Here is a 23,426-nt window from a genome sequence, read left to right as displayed (position 1 = left end):
TGCACAGTCACACACACGCACACACACACACACACACGCACGCACGCACACACACAGACACACAAACTGACACGCACACACACATACAGGCAGATATGGGTCCGCACACACATACCCACATACTGACACGCACACTTCACGCGCACACACACACACACACACACACACACACACACACACACACACCCAACCACTGCTATTCAATCAATGTGTACTCGTCTTGTTTTAAATTTATGGCGAGAGTAAGGCAGGCCCAGACACTGGTTCCAATAACCTCCACTCCCCCCCCCCCCGCCCCACACATACACCCCCATTGACCTCATCCTGTGGCTCATCATCCATCACAGGGTGTCTGGGATCCGGAGGTGGTGTCTGAGTGTCAGGCCCTAGAATGACCTGCATGTGGCCACCAGTTTCTGTGGGCTACACATCCTCCGACATGAACAACTGTTATAATACCCTACGATACTATACCAAACCACAATACCAGGAATACTGCACTATCAAGATCTCTTATTAACTGTAACATCATAGTTTTGTGTTCAGGAGAGGCGGTCAGACTGGACAGGGAATGGTGTTGGAACACTTTTATTGATTGAATTTCTTTTTTCTTTCTCAATTATTTGCTTTATGTGTTAGTCTGAGCGGGGAGCAAACCAGAAAGAAGTGTTCAGGACTGGATATGGAGTCACATGTTGTCTTTGTGATTGTCTAATTTTAACACACGGTCCATGAATTCAGAAAGCAATTCTGTGCCAGATTTGAGTTTCCCCAAACACAGCTTCTTCTTTTCACAATTCGTCCATCAACAGAGGGTACTTTAGATTTAACGTTGATGGTGATGGTGTGTGTGTTGCTCCTCGTCATTAAATATATCTCATTATAAATTTTCATTTTGTCATCAAGAACAAAGCAATACAGAATGTGAGGTTAATTCCACCGTACATTATTAAAAATAGACTGATGAAGAAAAGCAGCTTAGAGACTTTTCTCTACAGGGTCTGTGCGTACATGCTTGTGTGTGTGTGTGTGTGTGTGTGTGTGATTGTTTGTGGTGTGTTTGCGTGTGTGCGTGTGTGTGTGCGTGCGTGCACAGGCGTGTGTGTGTCTGTGTAAGCATGTGTGCTGTTTATGTGAAAGACCAAGAGCGAAGAAGAAGATGAAGAGGATGACGATGATGATGATGACGATGATGATGATGATGATGATGATGATGATGATGTACGATGATGACTGTCATCTTCCATTTTGGCAGATGCTCTGTGAAATATAAGTTCTGATATTCGTCGGCATTCCTACCAGTGCACTATCCATGGGCCACCATACGCACACACGGCCCACCCACACACACACACAAGCACACACACACACACACACGCACACACACACACACACACACACACACGCACACACACACACACACACACACACACACACACACACACACACACACGCGCACACACACACACACACACACACACACACACACACACACACACACACACACACACACACACACACACACATACACAAACAGGCCAGAATGATTGCTTCCTCTCTTTTAACTTTAAATGTAGGCCAAATGTTAAATTCATTCTGTGATATGTGTGCAGCGATAGTCATATCGTCTCAGATGTGGGATTATTAATGTATTAATGTGCGGTTAAGACGCCTGAAGCGCTTAGCGGCATGCGGACAAAGGCGGTTCACCGTTCATTTATTTTAATTGCTCTCCACCTGCTATGATAATCAGACTTTAAATAGAGAAATTTCCATTTTCAATTAAAACCTCCCACCGCCTCTGCATGAGAATGAGCTGTATTTGCTACCCTATTATGAAACAGGATGAAAACTATTTCTACTTCTCTGCTCTGCACTTTTGTTCCGCACTCCATGATCTCATAAATATCTCAGAAGCCGGTGCTTGAGTTCTGCTCACGTCACAGACCATTGGCGGGGTCTAGTGCTAGTCCGGTACACTTCCTGTAATTGAATAAATCTCATCTATCGTCTATCGTCTTTGCCCAATGATCCGTAAGGCTTCCACAAAGGCAGCCCCACATTGTTCCCTCCTCGCACAGAAGTGAGGTAATTAAGATGGTCGTTAAAAGGTAGCAGTTAAAAGGCGTGCGCTGTTCACAAAGATGTTGTTGTCTGATATAAAGTTGGAAATAAAGATTGAGTCTTATCGCCGTGTGTGATAATTGCATGTGGCGATTTTTATCGAATTTTTTTCTTCTGTTACATATTCGATGATGAAGAATATTCCTTCAACGTCTTCGGGTCTGAAGAAGAGTGCCCTGCAAATCAAATGTATGATTTGTGTTCTAATTCTTATACTTATTCAGTACTTGTGTGGGTGTTTGTTTGTTAATTTCCCCTTACTCTCATTGCCTTCTCCATCTCTTTGTCGACCGGCGCCACAGGGCTCTTCAATCTGTTGGATTGTCTGTTAGGAATAGATGTGCCCACAGCACTCGGGAAGCGGTGAGATTACTGAAAGACCTTTGGGAGCGGAAGTCCTCTCCTCAGTGCCTCCCCGTCTACTGTGGTGGTCCGACCGGCTGAGGGGCCACAGCCATGCACCGCTCTGATTCCCTGTTACGGAAGAACACTAAAGTGAAGGTACAGTGTTTGTATATCATATAAATCATCACTTTTCCATTCTATCCACACACACACACGCACGCACATACGCACACACACACACACGCACTCACACACTCACACACACGCACACACGCACACATGCACACACACACACACACACACACACACACACACACACACTGAGGGTAGTAGTATATCAGTAGTTTTGTTCCTTTCCTTTGTTATGCCATTGTTCACAGTGATTTTCTGTTGGTGAAGAAAGCCAATACAAACACAGACGGAAGATAAACATTGAACCGGCCCGGAGGCAGATGCTTAAACACGGAAGGCAAGGAGAGCTAAAGACATCAAACTGCCAACATAAAACCGCCAGAAAAACAGACAAGAACACAAGGACACGACGGAACTTCCACATTGCATTGAAGTTACACTAAAAGGGATGGATCAAATATTGCAGAGACTTAGCACAAAGGCATGACTTCACTCCTAGGGCAGCTTGTGAGGGATACGCATGAATGTGTGCGTTTGTTGTATGCGTTCACATGTAGGACTTGATAAGAATGCATGAAAACTACAGCGAGCTTTGAAGCCCTTAGCTCGATTGCTAATGCAATGTTATATTGCTTCCACACTCACACTTGAGCTGTAATGGATCAGAACCATGGAGGTGTGAAGATAAGCCTCAATGCCCTTTCTGCTTGAACACAAGACCGATGAAAACAAATGATGTCATTTTTCATAGAGTTTCTTGTGTGTGCGTGTCACTCCATTACGCTGTTAAAGACCCAAGTGGAACCAATGACAACATAATAAAGTTGGCATCATCAGGGATTTCCCATTTTCACAAGGGAACCATTTTCAAAAGATGTGAGAAATGAGGGTACACTTAAAGTGCACAAATCTGGAACACTCCAAGTGTCTCATTCTTTAAATGAGAATATACGTTGTTGAACATGTAGAACACATCTATATTGATGTGTTTTCTAAAATCATGTATGATGTTATAAACTTGCACAACAATGTCAACATTACATTTAACACCCCTTGTCAGAAAAACTGATTTCTCCAATCCTCCCTTTTCTGCTCCTCTATGTACCCTAACTTATCAGTTAGCCTTCGTTTTCCATACTTCCATACTCCCCCTGTCCGTGTGTGTGTCTGTTAGTCCATTCCCCCACCAGACGCCTTCAATACCCCTTCTTCTTTTTTTTTTTCAAACAACCTCCATCTATCTGTCGCATGGTTCTGCCTTACGTGACAGAGGTTCATATCTCAGAGAATAATTCATGGCCACCATGAATAAGAGATGTCCCGGGTTTCCCACTGATTCCGCCGCCCCACCGAACAGCCTGCAATATTTGGACAGAGGAGGATTGAGTGATCAGTGTTTGCTGGCTGGTTGTTGGCCGACATGTGCCAGTGAGACAGGTGTCAGGGAGATCCCCGAGGGGGGCTGGAGAGCAGAGGAGCCCGCCACGCCAAGAGAGCCACAGGAACGGGGAGTAAAGAGGAAGAGGGTGTAAAAAACTAAAAGGCAGAGAGGGACGCAGGTGAGGAAACAAGAGGAAAGAGAGAACGGGCAAAGCCAAAACAGTGTGTTAAAATGATCATATCCAGGATATCCAGGATATCCAGGAATCCTGTTAGTTTGTACTCCTTTTTTTATTTTGTATGTCGCTTTTAATTTCTACTGTCCTGTGCTTTCGGCTGTGCCACACAGATTTCCCATATGGGATAACCAATGTACCTTATTTTCTTAATGTTTTAGATACTTTCAATCTACTGCATGAAATGATCAATCGTCACGTCACAAAACGTCCAAGTCTAAGGTGGTTAGATTCTTTTTTTTACAGCAAAGATGCGGTAACGGAATGCTTCATGGAAGGGCTATTGCTAACCTTCACCTCCATCATGTCCACACACTGGACACCTCCACGCAGGCAGTCTCAGGTGTCTGTCACCTGGCTACGGGCTCAGCTGTCACCTCCCTGGATGCCCTAGGCCAATGTCAGGCAGAGTGTTGATGAGTGACGATGGGCAGCAGATGGGGCTGTGTCTGCTTTAGACACTGCTTTAACTAATGCTTCACACAGCACACCCTGCACACACACACACACACACACACACACACACACACACACACACACACACACACACACACAGGTGCAAATGGCACACACCCACACCCACACCCCCCCCCCACACACACACACACACACACACACACACACACACACACACACACACACACACACACACACACACACACACAATCACAAATTGCCAAAGAAAAGGTGCAAGTAAAACTCCTCATCACACTTTGTGAAGCTGTGAATACAGTGCCTGCTACTATTACTACTACTACTACTACTACTACTACTACTACTACTACTACTGCTACTAATAATAATAATAATAATAACAATAATAACAATAAGAAGAAGAAGAAGAAGAAGAAGAAGAAGAAGAAGAAGAAGAGTAATAATAATAATGAGAAGAATAAAGATATTATATAATAATAATAATGATTTTAATCTCTCTCTTTCAGTTTACTTGTTTTATTAAATTTCATAGTTTTAATTAAAGTGCATTGTTCATTGTTTATTATTAATGATCCACCTCTAGTGTTATACCACTGGGGAAAAAACATTTTAGTAACACAATAGATCACAATCTTCTTTCAGAATTCACATCTTTAAAATACACGATTGAAGTTGGATCCTTGAAGGAGCGTTGCTTGTGAATTGCTTTTTTGAGTTGTCCCAATCCCAAACGAACAGCTAGTAAGTAGTCTTTGGTCTTTTACCTTTTGTACAATAGTCTTCTGTCCTGCTACCTCTACATGTTTCAGGAAAACACCTGATGGTTAAACTTAGGCTTTTTGTTTTTTGTAATGGTAACAGGAATACTCCAGGAATACTCCTTGTGTTTACTTATTTAAATCACAGCCACTATCTTGTGCCCACGGCTTACATTGGTTTTGAGATGTTCAGATTCAATATAATTGCCAAAAAAACCTTAACCAAACTCTGGTTTTCTCCAGACAACTAATATTTATTCAGGGGTGGCCTGGTGATACCTACTTCAGCCCAAAAACATCAAATGATCATAAATAACTTTTAGCAAGTTAAATCTGCAATTTCCCCATTAGCAGCCTCTAGTGGCGAGAGTTGTAGCTACAGTTATAGCTATAGCTATATCATTTGTCTGTCTGTCTCTGAACAGGAGAGTATTATTTTTGCAGCAGAAGAATGGTTGATAAATGTAATAATTAAAGCAATTATATTTGTCAGTAACACTTGCAAGCTGTCCTTGCAAGATATTCCAGGTGGTGGGATATCCTCCTCATGGTGGGAATCTCTCTCCGAGACAGGAATAGTCCACTATTTGTTTCTCAGTTTGCCCACATATGGAAAGAAAGGGCTCCAAAAACTCCTTAGAAAACCATTATCGGAAGAATGTCCCTTGCATCAAAAAACCAGCTGTCTGACAGTCAAAGTGTTCAATAACAATTTATGAGTGCTGCTCAAATGCGAAATCTAAGAAGCACGACTATATGGCAGCTGTTTCATTCTGATGTTATGGACACAGGTCTGTCCGGCACACACACCGACCGTGGAGTGGAATCCATGGGTATCAATTTCAACTGTGGAAGCCAACCTTCATTGGAACCCAGACAGACACTACCTCCTCCTCCCCCCCAACCTCCTCTCCCCCATGCACACACATGCTCGTGATTGTCTTGTCTGTCAGAGAGAGAAGAAAGGAGAAGAGAGGGACAGGGGAGAGAGGAGGAGAAATGAGAGGAGAGGAGAAAAGTGAAGAGAAGAGAATCGAGGACAGGAGAGAAGAGAAGGGGAGAGAAGAGGAGATGAGAGGAGATGAGAGGAGATGAGTGAGAAGAGACGAGATGATGGGCGGGGAGAGAAGAGGAGACCAGAGGAGAGGAGCCGAGATGAGAGCAGACGAAACAACAGGAGAGGGAGAGAAGAGGAGAGGAGAGCCGAGGAGAGGAGATGAGGGGGCAGGAGAGGAAAGGAGAGGAAAAGAGAGGAGAGGAGAGGAGGGGAGAGGACAGGAGAGGAGAGGATAGGAGAAAAAATGAGAGGAGAGGAGAGAGAAGAAGAGCATGAATAATATAATAATTAGAGGGGGCCTACTTCCAGATGATACTATTTATATAATTAATTTCTGCATAATGTGTTTAGCCAGAGCTGCACGTTGTTTCTGTTTGTCTAGGTAATACTGAGTCAATCGTTTACTCCGGTTCTGTATTATCATTAGAGATCATTAAAGAGACATTCAAATTCCCTAAATAATGAAAACAAGATCTACAGCCTGATTTAGTCGACCATCCCATGTTACAATAGTCCTATAAATCAGCTCATCAGTTCAATAATATACAGTAGATCATACATGTCCAAAAATAAAATGTGATTGATTTGTAGGTTCCGAGTCTTCCACAGACAAACCTCAAACAACAGCTGTCTAAAACAGTCCATACTTAGCCGTGACGTGAATAATGCTGCTGGCCACAGGTGAGTTTATCTCTGCTCATACCATCTACAGCCTGACAGCGCAATAAAATAAGACATAAATTAATACATAAAATAGCCCATTCAGATTCCCACCATCCACATGGTCCTTTGATTTAGTATAATTATAATATGATGTACAGTATATGTAATATAATTGAGTCTTATACAGTGTACTGGGTACTTAGGCAAGTGATTACTCTCTCTCTCTATTCTCTTCCCCTAGCTCTAGCCCACAAAAGTAAGTTGTCAGTTGTGTGTGTGTGCGTGTGTGTCTGTGTGTGTGTCTGTGTGTGTGTATGTTTGTCTGGATGTTTGTCTCTGTTTACATCTTACAGCTGAAGACAAATACACCCTGATTACGCAGAAGGATGGATCAACATTGTTTCACCTCATTTTCAACGGTTGAGTGCCTTACAATATAAATTAGTTTACTAAACAAGTAGAGCTACAATAGATGAGAGTTATGAAGCAGGAATTTTCAATAATAACCAGGACTATCATTTGATTCACAACACTCATATCTCAACCATTTTCTACCATCAATAATCGTGGTATTTATTATTGAATTTGACATTTTTACTACTATTATTGTGTATATAGAGATATTTTCTTTGCTGAAGTATTTTTAGCATTTTTTTCTTCTACTGCCCGTACTACTGTAAAAGTCGTGCTGAATTTTCCTTGGGGATCATTTACATTTACATTTACATTTAGGGCATTTAGCAGACACTTTTATCCAAAGCGACTTACAAGCAAGTATACCATCTTCTTTTGTTATCTTATGTCACTCACTGACACATGAATAAGCTTAGTTCATATAATGATAACTGGGAATGCCGCCGGTGCTGTGTGATGAAATAAACACGTAAGTACTAATCTCTGATAATGGCACATGTAACATCCGTCCCCACACCCTTCCCCTTCCCAGGTCCGCCTCCGAGACGGTCGAGGAAGTCCACGCCTTTCCCTCTTAAACCACGACACCGGCACTCCTTACCGATGACTTTCTACACTCCATCATTTGTAATCATTCCTCCCCGTGCTATCTCTTCATCACATCAAACACGTTGCCACAGGCAGTCACTTTCCCCTGCTCTGTGTTCCAGTGCGACGCCTCTCATACCCGGGCCTGGTAATAGCTCCTCTGTCACATCACGGGGATGACTCCCTTCTCTTTCCCCGGCGCCCATGCCTCTTTCTTCGCTGAATAGCCAATTTAAATGCAGTTCACTTTACACACACTTGAAATTTTATTAATGGGATAAAGGCAGCTGCAAATAGAATATCCTTGCCGCACGAATGAATATATCCGGGAAGATAGTTATAATTATTACTTCTTTCCCTTTTTCACCCTGCTGCCGAGGAGAGAGGGACGTGTGTAATATGGCGGTTCCCATTTCCAGGGGTGAAGTTGAATAATCTCCAGTAAACACATTCCATTTCAAAAGGAGACAGTTCACTTTAAGACAGCACAGAGAGAGAGAGAGAGAGAGAGAGAGAGAGAGAGAGAGAGAGAGAGAGAGAGAGAGGGGGGGGGGGGGGGGGGAAGTGGAACAGATGGGAAAGGGGAACAAAATATTTTGTATTTGGCATGACTTTCCATTGAAAAAATTGTGGTTTTGCTCAAATATTTAGCAATTAGTAAAATCAGTTCACAATCAAGGAACAAAAAAACATTCAAACATTCATCATCATTCTTCTTAATCCGTGATCTTTATTTTTCTCATTTCTCTTTATACTCTATGATGTTCTTTCAGTATGGTCAAATATGATATTCCTTTCACAAACCTTTGTTCTCCACTTATAGAGAAGGGTCACGCACTGCATGGTGTTTGTGCGTGTGTGTGTGTGTGCGTGTGTGTGTGTGCGTGCGTGTGTGCGTGTGTACGTGCGTGCGTGTGTGTGTGTGTGTGTGTGTGCATGTGTGTGTGTGCATGTGTGTGTGTGTGTTTAGACATTGAATAAAGAGATGAAGCTTCAAGCGATAGGGGGCCAGTGGATGCACAGGCCTAATGACTATATAAATACTGTCTTGGATTCAGCCACTTTATGAAGTCCCCAAGGTGAATATTGAGGTAAGCTGAAACCACTGTAATCCATAACCCAGTGACTTTTACTGTAGGTACTACCCACACACCATCACACAACCACACCCACACACGCCCAGACACACACACACACACACACACACACACACACACACACACACACACACACCAAGACACACATATACACACACACACACACACACACATGAATGAACAATACACCAAAAACATGATTAAGAAAAACATGTACACACACAGCATACACAGGGAACTAAATATCACATACGTATAAGAAAAACAGACAGCACTGGTGCTTTAATAAATACGCACACGCACACACACACACACACACACACACACACACACACACACACACACACACACACACACACACACACGCACACACACACACTATTTGGACATGAATAGATACAAATGTGGGCTCACAAAGAGGTACAGGTCTCTGTGAGAAAGTTGCCCTTGTTCCCTTATTACTGAGCAGCAGTGCAGTCTGTCTTGTGGCTGAGGCACCACGCCAGCCAGCCTTTAGCTTTTGATTATGAGGGCAGAAATAGTGCTGAATGCACTCCTGCCTCAGCCCATAACAGCGCCGGCTCTCCAGTCGGCTATCTGATGGACTGAATCAAATTAAGACGCTTAAAAGCCATCTAATCGATATGGGTCTGAGTTTGATGACAATGTAAAATAAAGCATGGAGCCTGGATCACATTACCTGTAATGCAGGCTGGAATTGAAATGAGACAATAGCAATTGACTCGCTGGCATTAGTCACTTTGGTCTTTTTCTATTTCATTAGATCACCAAAGGGAAACGCACACAACAGCCTGATGTCAATTATTTATTGTACATATATAAGTATATATATATATATATATATATATATATATATATATATATATATATGTGTGTGTGTGTGTGTGTGTGTGTGTGTGTGTGTGTGTGTGTGTGTGTGTATGTGTGTGTGTGTGTGTGTGTGTGTGTGTGTGTGTGTGTGTGTTTGTGCGTGCGTGTGTGTGAGTAAAAGGGAAAAGTGTTACAGGAAAACCCTTGAAATCCTTTCCAATAAAGATGAATATCGCTAGCCTCTGTAACCGATAACTTAATCCAGCTTGACACAATCCTTTGTCACACGACAAAGGAACGAGTGTGAATTTGACGCGTCATACTGGGAGCACTTATTGTATACTTGCGCCCTCTTCTGTAATTTCGCGGTGCCATACCGTCCGCTGTATAGGCTGCGATTTAAAACTTACAGTCAGTCAATATATACGAGGATCCATGAAGTATCAAAAAAAAAGTATCAAATATGATATGCTTTTTGATGAATTGTATAGGTCTTCAATGTTCCAGCTATTGGAAAGAATTAGCGGATGCATTATTTTGCGATCTAAATATAATATCAATCCATCCGCGAAAACAGGATCAATACTTAAACTATTTCCCTGCACCGACTTTAGTAGTCCTACCCCAGCTGTTGGTACAATGAAGCAGCTTCTACTTATAATGTCAAAATCGGCGGGGATTTTGACTTGGGGGATATTGAACAATCCCCATATTATATCTCCGGGAATCACAGTGCCAAAGTCAGACTAAAACTATCCGCTGCTTTCACCGAAGGGACTTCAATGTCCATCAAAGGTTTTGAAGTTTGAGGTTTCAGTTTTCAACACCACAAAGGCCTACAATCTGTATTTTTAGCAACGTGAACAGATTTTAAGGTCGACAGGTTTAACTCTCTGGCTAAAACGAAAATGTTGTGTATGGAGAGGGAGCTACAATTGCTGCTCTCCAGGAGAACGAGGAGTCCAGACACTTTCGGTAGATGAACATTAATTCAATTAGGCCTACAAGGAACGATGAATGAAATACCAAAGACTATGGATGCTATTATAATAATAATAGACACAAAATAGACATACAATCATCATAATAATAATAATAATAATAGTATTATTATTAATAATGCTAACAATTAGTATTATGATGATTATTAATAATAATGAGTTCATCATTATTTAATATATAATCCATACTTTGATGCCTCAGTAAAACACATTTATCATACATGATTGTAATTTCATGATTGATGAACAGAAAGTAGGCTATGATAGTATATAAATAAGTAGTAATACGATTCATTCAATTCTTCCCGTTCTTTGCCTCCTGGCTTGAGAACGGGAAGTACATCTGGGAAATCATCCTAGTTCTTCATTAAATCATTTCAACCATAATGTCTGTCTCTGTGTCACCGCCTTTGAATACTGAGGTGACAAAATACAGTAGTTTAGTACATTTGCATATCACTGATACATACATGTTTTACACACACACACACACACATATAATTATATTTATATATATATATATATATATATATATATATATATATATATATATATGTCCAAACCAATCAAATCCTAACCCTAACCCTATATATGTGTACGTGTGTGTGTGTGTGTGTGTGTGTGTGTGTGTGTGTGTGTGTATATATAGTATAATATATGTTATATGATACCATTATGCAATACATTATAATATATTCTTTCTTGACATTGTCTTGTCAATGTTTAAATACTGTTGTTTGAATGCTGAGTTAACTTTCCTTATGTAGCTGTCCAACCACCCATCCAAAGAACGCTGCGCACAGTCAAACCAGTGTAACGGGTCTGGCTCGTCCACACCAGGTTTGTATTTACACCTCAAATATAGCCACCTATAGCAAACACCTGTTGAGATGGTCCTGCACGTGAGAGATGGATGAACCTGATGTTAGAGAAGTACAACATGTCTGTAAAGGAACCCTTCTACTGGAAGTGTCCCATGGATTTCCTCATGGTGACGAATCAAAATAATTAAACCAACCAACACTAAAGTCGAATTTCAGGGACAGAAAGGAAATTGTTCAAGTCAGCTTAATGTTATCAACAGCAATAGTGTTAGCCTGTGCTTCACCGGTATTAGTGCGGATAGATTTCAATTTTAATTCCAAGTGTGAATACTCAAGAAGGAAGGGAAGAAGTCCATTCAATTTCCTTCTGTGCGGTAAAAAAATTTTTTGACCAATATTCAAAGTAATTAAAATAGTGTGAAATTGAACTGCAAAGTGTCAGCACTTCTACAAGGTTGCCAATACCCAGTTCCTATATGCTAGGATCTGAGATTTGAATGTACAGGATAGATAGAGATAGATAGATAGATAGATAGATAGATAGATAGATAGATAGATAGATAGATAAATAGATAAATAGATAGATAGATAGATAGTATTGAAGTGAAGCAGCATAGCATGAGGAAATGGTTTCTGTTCTTCATTTTATTGATGCATGTATTGGGTACCTCATAAACAAATACGACAATAGATAAAAACTAAATTTGCTACATTATTTAACTACACCAATGGGCCCTGAAATGTTGTGTTTTAAAGTGATATAAGTGCTGTATAGACAATGAATTAATTAATTAAGTGAAACTTCAGGAGTGCATTGGCTCATTGGATCTCAATTGCATGTGAAAGCTGACTTTGTGCATAGTGGTAGATAGTAAGAAATATGTGCTCACAAAATATCAAAACCGTCATAAATTTACAGTCCAGATAGCCATTGGTCTCTATCATATTTGTGTTGGTTATCTCTGTCTGATGGACCTACTACTGCAAATATATCCAACATTGTCACTGAAGAGAACTTAATTCTACATTCTTCCTCCCAGTAATTCATAATTTCCTCTTGCAAATGTATATGTTATATCGTTCACTATTGTATCATAGATAAGCAGCATAACCCTTAAATGGTAAATAAAGATATACATGTAACAAAACCTACAATTACTTTTGACATTCACCAATATCCGGCTGTCTATCTGCTGCCAAAGGATAACTTTTTCAGAAGCAGCATCTCCAGGGAGGGCAGCAACAGCAGCAGAGTTGTCTCAAGGGGTTCTTCCTTTTGTACCTGGCAGCCAACTTGAACTTCTCATTTGAAACAGCCACATAGTCCGCAGTTCTCTCTACGTTGGTTTGGATGTGGTCAATCTGGGCCCCTTGCTCTTCAACAAGCAAGTAAATGTCAGTGAACAGATCCCTCAGCTCCACCATGTTGTTCTCAAGGTTTAGAAGCTCCTGGGGGTGGGTTGAACATAAAGACAGCACAAATCAGCACTGAATATTGCAGAGGACAGTTGATGTTTTCGCCCATGACAATGTCTTGCCCAGGATAATCATTTGGTTTGGACAGCATAACTATTGACCATCCACATGTAAGAGTTTCAATTCAGCACTTAAATAGAAGCTATGGTTCAATGAAAAAAATACGTCAAGTGAACTACACACACTAATTTATAGGAATTCCAATCGTTTCATATTATGTGGAACTACTGCCGTTTATTTCAATTTTAATCCAGTTATAGATAGTTATGCATCCAAATACTCTGAGGCAGCAATAAATCTGTATTATGCTCTCCCAAAACAAAGATCATTGACTATGCCAGTTCAATGAGACTGAATAAGTTCTTAAAGTAGTGTTGAGGTTATTAACTGAGTAGGGATCATCGTCTATAACTTATGATTCATGGTCGTAAAAGCATCTAATCCATTCCAAATCCTCTACAAACGAGGGGTGCAAGTTACACTAGGTCTTGCTCCTTGCCAGAGGGCAGAGAGTGGCAGCTCACCTGCTCAATTTCCTTTTAGCCTCACACCACTGTATTCTGCACAACTACTACCAAATGAGACAGGAAGCATCTGGTAACATCCAGCATGTAGAATCATACAAACGTGTGTGGAGAATTCCAACTCTGCACCCGGACATATTTCCTCCCTATGAAGAGGGCCCGGGAAGATGCGGAACCTTTAGACTCACGCCCCCTATCTCAACGTGACTTTCAGCGTCTGCGGTAATGTAATGTTCTGGTTATGAACATAACCTGCAGGCAGTTTTTAATTGGCCCTGATAGGTGCACTGGTGACCCTATGGCAAACAGTGATTACTGTGTCCTGCCTAGGAGACATACTTGGAATGTGACATCTATATAAAACAGAACAAAGGATACACACATACACCCCTAACGTGGGAAATACACATAATTTCAACAGTTGAAAAAGTGTTTCATATGAGGTGCTCTTGAGAATACGATTATTTTAAATTGTTTGTTTTATGCTATATTGTTACTTCGGAAGGATTCCCTGAAATGCAAAGTGAAGCAAGAAAGCTAAGCATGGGAGCTGCGACTATGTGTCCTCTGCCAAAAGGCTGTTCTAGGCCACAGCTTTCACCACTCAGCCGTTCGGCGTGATGTAGTAGTTTTGTTTTGGATTAGATGATCTGAAGATCATCCTTATCAAGGATAAGTAATAGATATCAGCTCCTGCGACAGGGACTTTTATTTGAGCGTAATTTTTCATTTAACAATGTCAGGGAAAGAGGGAGCAGAGAGGGAGTTGATTTCTTTTTGGGACGTTTATTGTAAAAATCTCGCTGTCTTCTGCGGTTTTTCTTACTGACTGCAACTTGAACCACAAGGTGCGTGAATGTAATTAAAAACTCAGTTCTTGCCTTGTGCCGCAGTTCAATCTCAGACAGCTGTGACCGTGTGATCCTGGCGTCATTCAGCAGGTTCTCATTGAAGACCTCCCACTTTCCTGTGGCCACCATGTCGTTCACTTCCTCCTCTGTCACCTCCCGCCCCGAAACCTCCAACTGGCGGATAATAAAGTGCCTACAGCGCTCCTGTTTGGCCAACAACCCTGTATTGTAGTTGGACATAACCTGGACACAATGAAGGACACGCAAAAGAGGGAGGGAACAAAGCAGAAGTTTCAAGTGAACAAATCAAAACATACTTATACTTCACATGAAAAACAGCAATACACAGACCTTAAAGTGATGACCAGAAATCTGTAATTTACTTCTCATTATGTAATAAAGGGTTATCAAGGTGTGCATTAAGCATCAGAAAATTATGTTTCATGAAATCCAAAGGCTCTGGGAAGTCAGATGTGGTCTGGTCATTCAGACCACATCCTACAGTCCTGAATGTATTCAGATCCTGCTGTTGTCCATCACTTTAACAAGCGCCATAACACCACAGGAACAAGAGATGAATTTGAAATGAGCAAACTTCAGAATGACAGAGACACATTTGACCCAACAACAAAAGTATGTGTGTAACGGTTGCCAACTAGCCTGGACTAGCTGGCGTTAGTACGTTTGTAAATCCTCACACCCCTAGCCTTAAGAACGCTTCTAGTTCGAAAGCCTGTGCTTTTAGCTCAGTGGTTAGAGCGTTCGACTCCCATGCAGGTAGTGTAGTAGTTCGAGAGGTGGCAGGTTTGAGACCCGAGAGCGGTCAAACTGCTCTCTGCTACACATGAAATGCTGGCCCGGCTGGCTGGCACCTACCTTTTGAAACTGCCGTAGAAGGGCTGCATGTTGCGTTTGTTGGATCCGGGACACGGCAGCGGTGGGACCCTGCTCACCCTCCGTCTTCTGGGCTTCTTTTGAAAGGGCATTCAATCGTTTGTGGAGCCCCTCAGCCTGCAGCTTGATGTCCCTGGTGACGCTGCTCTCCTTCTTCATCACACTGAATCGACGCATGGTGGCCACCAGTGTCTTTTGCTGTTGGCTGAATTTAACAACCTAGGAGTGTGTATCGCAGACATGAGAGAGGCGTAACGCGACGTTGACGGCCCGATAATATCGCAGGAGAAGATCATAACTTACGTCTGCATCCAACTCTGTGATCTCATCACGAATGCGCTGGGCCTCACACAGGAAGTTCTCAATGACGGGCTCCTCCTCAAACACCACAGCCCGCGGCGTAGTGAAGTCCACCTCCGCCGGGTCATCGGGGTCATTGACCCCAGATAAGGGGTCGGAGATGATCTCGGCCTCAGGGTCTGGGGCTTCCTGGGCCTTTTGGCGCAATTCTTCTAAACGGTCCCTCATTGCCACCTGACGTTTAATCCTCAACCCCCACTGGGTTCCACAATCACTTACTGGTCATCAGGACGCCGGTCATGGGGGAGTAGGGGAATGCCTTGCCAGAGTTCTCTTTCAGTGAAGGCTGCTCCACGGATCCCTTTCTCTGAAAAACCACAGATCTATCCTCTCCAAATGTCCTGTAATCAAACACAGCACACTCTCTGTGTACAAAATCCATGCTGCTCTCACCGTCCAATCTAAATCATTTTGGGGACAACTCTAATACACAGAAACTGTAAGTCTTGCTGGTGATGCATACTGTTATTGCCATCGCCCCTCTCTATACATCATGAAATGCATCATTAATAGTCAAAACAAAAAACGCATGAGATAAATGGACAGTCAGCTAGCCTGCAGCATCCATCAGGATGACTCTGGGTTATTTTCCCATGAGAAGTTTTTTTTAATGTATTCCTCTTTGCCAAACGTAATCCCTCATGTCCAAACCAATAACAACATTATGAAAACGATAAGACCTTCCCATTCTCACTGACAGAGTAGAGTGCACTTATGACGGATATATGTTTTCCTAAGAGGACTTAGTAAACTTAAGGGAATCCTGATAAACAAGAAGCATATTTATGTGTCATTTGCACTAGGAAAATGATAACCAAATCAAGGAGAAACGTTTGTCAGTATGTCTACATGAATCACAGGTTTATTATATAATAGTGCAATCCTCTGCAACAAAGTTTGCATTTAGTCAAGAGCAAATATATGTGCTTATGAATTGTACAAATCATGTTATTGTTGTATCTAAAATGACAAACTTGCAATGTGTGCTTTGAAATGCTTGTGTTTTCACCTTACAGAGTGTGTGTTCTAGAGTATTATTGTTTGCATTTTCGGTGGAGCCATTCAAATGTGCTCAGAGGCACGGCTTAGGAATATAAAAGTTTTCATTGTTCTCTGGGAACTGAGCCACTGCAACTCGAGGTGAGAGACCTGGTGGGTAATTTCACACCATCCCTTTAATTCTTCCTCTCTCTCCTGTGCTATTTTTCTCTTTCCTCCTCATATTGCATCCTCCTACTCGTACCCTCTCTCACACCCATCTATGTACACCCCTGGGGGGGGGGCTGCTGTGGAGAACTGTTTAGTTGTACCTTTGTGAAGCAGGCGTATTTCCTAGGTTTGTTCCTACAGCGTTGTGAAACTGCGACTGAGGGGACCTGGGACGTTTTGTGTCTGTGATTGGATGGTTTGTTTTCTTCCCTCTCGCACCGTCCATCTGTCTCTGGCTGTGTTCACAGGGGAGCTGCCCGTGTGCGACGCTGTGGCACCTCTGTCGAAATGCTACTACGACTAGTCGGAAAAGCCTGTGTGTGTTGTGTTTTGCCTATTTATCTTCCCTTTTGCCTTTATTTTATTTTATTTACAGAGTTTCTCCTGCTGACTTGAATAGTCTTGTGAAAATATAACAAAAATCCATTTGAGTGTCTACAAATGCATTGTTGAAAATAATAGAATGATCAAATAAAGTAAGTTAGATAAGCAAAGCATTTACCTTATTGTATTCCGTTCCCAATGACGGCAAGCGCTCCCATAGCGTCAGCCCCTGATCCAAATCCTGTTTTCCTACAGCTTTAAACGGAGCGTAACTTCTTATCATCAACTCACTCTGATCTGTAGCCTATGTTATTATGCTGAGATGTTCAATTGGCTATTCCATCACTGTTCAAGAGTAATGAAAACATTGAGATAGTAAGTATTAGTTACATATTCCGGTAGTTCCAGACCCATATTAACACACACACACACACACACACAGACACACACACACACACACACACACACACACACAGGGAAAGCACAACTTCTTTGGAGGTATTTGTTTGGCAGCCTCAAACCCCTCCTCTACTGAGAAAGGAGGCCTTGTTACAGCCAATCAGACCAGGGGAGACTAAGGCACCATTTGCCTATCTGGAGAAATGTGAAGTGACGTACTGAAGTGAATGAGTGGGGGAGAGGCTGGGAAAACATAAACCCTGCCCTGCAGCTCCTTCCAGCCTAGGAAAATAGCACAGAGCAAACAGTGCATTGTGTTCACATTGTGGAGGCATAACAATAGGTTATGGGGTTGGCTCTCCGGGCCAAGGCATAGGGTTTCTGGTATGGGTTGGAATCATTCTACATGTTGTCATGTGTCTGCTTGTACACTGCATGGCTTAGCAGGGTAGCACCCAGTTTGATTTGAGGGCCTCCAGGCTGTAATAAGACTTCTCTTGAGGAATTTTGTCAGATTCAAAGTTTTGAATCTGACAGTTTTAAAAATTCCTTGCCAGACAAGGAAGGAACCCAGGCACAAGGGCCTGAAACATCCAGCCAAGGGTTTGAAATGCACGGTCACAGGTTTGGAGATGTTAGAAGCTAGCGTAAAGGGGAACAAAACAAGAAAACAACGTTGTCAACCTCTTAAGGGCACAACTGACAAGGAAAACGTGTCAACTTTATCAGAAGGCAACAGTGTGTGCATGTTGGGATCTGATGTGGGGTGTTGAAGCAGACAAAAAGGAAATTAACCATCTGATGATTATGCAAAAGATGCTAGAGCAGTTGTATCGGGGTTGTTCCAGCTGCTACCGTATGCCGCTATATTGCTGCAGTACTGGGCTCACGGTGAGTCATCTATCCCTAATGGCAAGATATTGTGACAACAAAGCAAAAAAGCCGGTTCTCACTGTGTCAGGAGTGTCAAAATACCCCTTCCTCAGCATTGGAATATAAAGTTTACTTTGCTGAACCTGTTTCCTCTTAGTGATACCTATTCAGCTGTCCTGTGTTGTGTGTGTGTGTGTGTGTGTGTGTGTGTGTTTCGATCAGAATTTGTATTGGTTCACATATACAATGCCATACTTCTGCTTGCAAACTCGGCAACAAACTGGATAAACTATTTCAATCTATTTTGGATAACATCTCGTAGACCTCAGAAATCCTGAGGTGGCCTTTTTTGTTTTGTTAGATGGTTTGGTGAGATGAAAGAGAAGCAAGAAGTCAAAACTTCAGGGTTAATAGGAGATTCCTACTGACCAGTCATATCTTAAAATGTCTATAAATCGAATAAGTCTAGAGTGCAAAGCCATCACTCTTGTTACTGTTATTCCAACTATTCCATATAACACCTTCCTTAATCAGATTCATCAAAACAAACAAATCTCACATCAGCATCTTGTAAAAAAATTTTAAAGACTTGCCAAAAGAATTACCAATATTTTAATTTTCCAGTTGCATGGATCAGGTAAGTAGTGACTATGAAGACAACACCACTCTTTTCATCTGTGACAGTCTTGTTCTTGAGTTTTCAGAAACGTGTGTGTTATTGTGAGCTTTGTGCTGTGCTGCGACGTAAGATTTGGAATAAGCACTATGGCGAGGGCCTGCTAATCCACTCAACCATAACACAGCACACAACACATTTGATGTAATTTATGTGTATGTTTCCACAAGGTCTGCATGGCCATTTATTATATTTCAAAATGTAGTGCAAGCACCTGAACAATTTCTTTGGAGAGAAATTTTGTTTTCTAACCAGAGTGAGAATAACACATAAAATAACTAAAGTTGTGAATAATAATACAAACGTATAAATATATATATATATATATTATTTTTTATATTTACCTTGGCATTCTGCAGCATTATTCTTCCAACTTCCACAATGAAGTGGAAGATGATGATGAACTCTATGTTCAGAGTTTGCAGAATGTAAACAGCCTTCTACAGTGAGAACCAACTCATCTGATCCCACTGTGTGGGAGTGAGTTAAACTAAGGGAATAACAAACTGAATGTTCCTGCCAAGATAAGGCTATAGTCGACATAAAATAGGCCAGTGGAGAGGAATTCGTCACAAGGGCAAACATAGGTCATAAGGTTGTGTTGTTGTTAAAAGTCTGCTTATGATAAAGAGTGATCTGACATGTTGTTTGTCTCACGCTGCATGAGCTGCCTTCCAGAACATTTTTATTCATAGCTTAATGTCAAACACGATACATTGCCTTTATTGTTTGATATAAACAATTGTAATTGCAATATATAAGATGAAAAAAATAGAACCTTCTGAACTGTCAAAATAATCCATAATCCAATGTTTTTCAGTTAAATTAACTCCAATAATTGAGTTATTTTACAGTGCAAGATAAGATAATTTGAGATACAATGCTATGAAGTACTACACACGTTCACATGTTAGAGAACACTCTTATTTTACCCCCAGTTGGGCCACCAGTTTTTGGTTGTTAGGTTTTCCATGGCATCACTTTGGTTTTCAGAAAGCCATTCTTATCTCCTTGGCAACCTTTAAACAAAGTTATCTAGCATAGTCCGGGATTAATGCAGGACGTGTTGGAATTGAAGGAAAAAAAGCGACATGTCCAATTCTTTGTTGATAAGGGCTTGTGCTGTCACCTGAAGACAGAGCAAACAGAGAGAGAGAGAGAGTGTGTGTGTGTGTGTGTGTGTGTGTGTGTGTGTGTGTGTGTGTGTGTGTGTGTGTGTGTGTGTGTGTGTGTGTGTGTGTGTGCCAATGTGTGGGAGGGGTGTTTGGTGAGCGGAAGGAAGGATGACAGTTGGAGGGGTGTGTGGAGTGCAAAGCTTTAATCAAGCTTTTAATCTTCCGGCACAAATCAAAAGGGCCACGTGCCTCTTTCCTTCATCCATCTCCCCCATGTTAGAGTGACAAAAGGCTGTCGGGAGCCAGATTTCCCTATGTATGCGCTTGGGTAATTGTCAGCGGGGCAGTGAAAAGAGCTGTTGGATTTCAATTGACAATTGATGGTTCAGACGTGCATGCATGTGTGTCTGTGTGTGTGTCAAGCGGTTGGCGGAGGGGGGGGGGGGGGGGTAGTTATGGAGTGTGTTGGAGAGTAGCAGCTTGAGCCCAGTGTCCTTTGTCATCCCCTTCAAACACCCCCCCCCCCCCCATACACACACATATACACACACACACACCCTTCAAACAACCCCCCCCCCCATCACGCACACACACACACACACACACACACACACACACACACACACACACAATTCAGCAACACTTGAGCAAGCAATTGCAGCGCCCCCCCCCGCCCCACCCCCCTAATAGAGATGGAAGAGTGCATGGGCAGAATCGAAAGCTCTGCAGATGACAAGGTGGGAATGGATGGGATCGCCATGCCCTTGTCTTGTTGCTCCATCGACACCACACGGACAGAAAACAATACATGGATTCCACCAATGAGACAAGCTGAAATCAGGAGTCCAGAGACCAGGTTCCAGGTGAACGCAGCATGGCCAATCATAGAGGCGTGAGATTTTGATCCACGTATGAATATTGAAAAAAGCGATAGAACTAGGAAAAGGGTATAGCACAATGTGGAAGATTAACTCGGAGATGAGGGAAAGAAGGTCTTATACAACAACAGTTGTCCTCGGGTCCTCCCCCCAACGCCGTAGTTGGGGAACATGGACTGGGGATGTGTGCTGTTTTCCCCAGTAGGTGCCACTGTAGAGTCAGCTTAACGGGCTGCCTCTTCACCACATTTCTTTATTGCCCTCCTGTTGTCAAAACACATCACGTCAGAAGGTGTCAAGTCAGAAGGTGTTACACTGGGTAATTGTATGTTTTAAACCCAACTATGTTTGCAACTCGATAATAAATAAATATGCAGAGGATTCACAATGTCATGGGGAGAAGATATGCAGAACATCTTGTTAAGATGTTTTAATTGTTTTAATGTATTATGCCTTCTTTCATTCATAGTACATATTGAGTTCCCAGTACAGTTAAATCTGATGTCTAGGTATGATTTGAGTGTCCTAGAGACACTGAAAAAGTCCCAGTCTTTCTGCTCCCTCCCTATATGTCGCTCTAGTGAGATGAAAAACTCCATGATTGACAGGCCAGATGGATTCCCTGAACAATCAGGGATGTAATGCCCTGATTAGTCAGAAATTACCAAGGAGCGGTCTACAATATAAATAATCTCGTACAGAAGCAGGCGTACTCAACCGGAAACAACATTCTCACAGATCATTTCACTCACTAATTGCTGACGGAGGGCTATGATATTTCTAACAGATTACACTCAAAGGATGGCGCTTAAATCTTAGCGACAGTACCTTTGTTGAACAAGCATCTACAGCCCTTATCCAAAGCCATTTCTAGAGGGGTGACCTATACAGGAATCCGTTGTTATCAATGTACAAACTACGGCAGGGGGAGCGAGTGTGCTCGATTCTAGACTGACTTTCACAGGTCAATGATCTCTCATTACAGGCTGGAAGCTCTGAATCCTGTTCCCTAGCAATCCTCTCTTTTCAGGGACACATGGCAGATAAGTAGCAGATAAGCCCGTGTTGTATTTCCCCTGCAGGGATGGTCCCCACACACAACACTGGGAGAGTCCGGTGGTACTGGATCTGGACACTGGGTTAAGGAGGGAAAGGTGGGATAATAATAGATTTGATTTGATTTTGAATTGTCCTTAAAGAAGAAATTCATTGCAACTAAAAGATATTATATTATTACAGGTTCGCTATGAGATAAAAAACAGTTGACACTCTCTCTCCCTATACACAGCACTCAAACAGCACTCAAACAGCTAGACATGAAATATTACACTCACATGTAATAGCAATTAAACTATTTTGCGGGCTTTTATTTTGAGGGCTGGAAATATGTGTTGGGAATGAGTCACATTTTGTCCCACTCCTCAGTGCAGATCTACAAAAAGGAGCCAACTTTTTAATTAGTTGAAGGAATCTTCATAACAAATCTCAAAGCGATATTTATACAGAATCATATAGTGCTGGCTGTTGGCCTGCATGGTGTACATCTCTGACGATAATGTGCAGGTAAATGCCGAGAGGCAGGTTATGCTGTCCCCTCTCCCTGGAGAATTAATCACCCGGTTTCCCAACTACCTGCCAACATAATCGAGCAGAGAGATAGCGAGGACTGCCAAAAGCAAACAGGAAAAAAAGAAGGAAGGCAAACATTTTTGCATAAATCTATGGTTTGCATAAATCGCAATGTATTTTTTTTACTTTTCTTTTCCTGCCTGGTTGTCTGGTCTGCCGGACCACAGATTTTTTTTTTGACCACAATTTTTCAGATAATTGCTGGAAATGGCATTCAGAAAAAGAAAGTATGCTTATGCACCCGCACGTGTGTGTGTGTGTGAGTGAGTGAGTGAGTGAGTGAGTGAGTGAGTGAGTGAGTGAGTGAGTGAGTGAGTGAGTGAGTGAGTGAGT

General features: G+C 42.0%; 1 protein-coding gene across 1 annotated transcript; it reads right to left on the bottom strand.

Moving 5' to 3' along the window:
- Positions 1 to 12,537: 12,537 nt before the first annotated feature.
- Positions 12,538 to 17,965, bottom strand: stx19 (syntaxin 19). The gene is made up of 5 exons (XM_084478596.1): positions 17,702 to 17,965; positions 15,934 to 16,331; positions 15,613 to 15,849; positions 14,767 to 14,979; positions 12,538 to 13,334 (listed from the first exon to the last, which is right to left on the bottom strand). Exons 2-5 carry the CDS (start codon positions 16,156 to 16,158, stop codon positions 13,098 to 13,100), a joined length of 912 nt encoding a protein of 303 aa, XP_084334722.1. The 5' UTR covers positions 16,159 to 16,331; positions 17,702 to 17,965; the 3' UTR covers positions 12,538 to 13,097.
- Between the last annotated feature and the right edge of the window lie 5,461 nt (positions 17,966 to 23,426).

Source organism: Micromesistius poutassou, assembly GCF_964030765.1.
Source record: "Micromesistius poutassou genome assembly, chromosome: 14".
Taxonomy (NCBI): Eukaryota; Metazoa; Chordata; class Actinopteri; order Gadiformes; family Gadidae; genus Micromesistius; species Micromesistius poutassou.
The sequence above is the reverse complement of the archived record's forward strand: the minus strand, read 5'-3'. Positions and strand labels throughout refer to the sequence as shown.

Excerpts from the sequence above, each read along its gene's own strand:
- stx19 (XM_084478596.1), bottom strand. The coding sequence starts at position 16,158 with ATGAGGGACCGTTTAGAAGAATTGCGCCAAAAGGCCCAGGAAGCCCCA. Across the intron at positions 14,980-15,612 it reads TTCTACGGCAGTTTCAAAAG|GTTATGTCCAACTACAATAC; the intron begins GTAGGTGCCAGC and ends CATTGTGTCCAG. Across the intron at positions 13,335-14,766 it reads AGATTGAACTGCGGCACAAG|GAGCTTCTAAACCTTGAGAA; the intron begins GCAAGAACTGAG and ends ACCCACCCCCAG.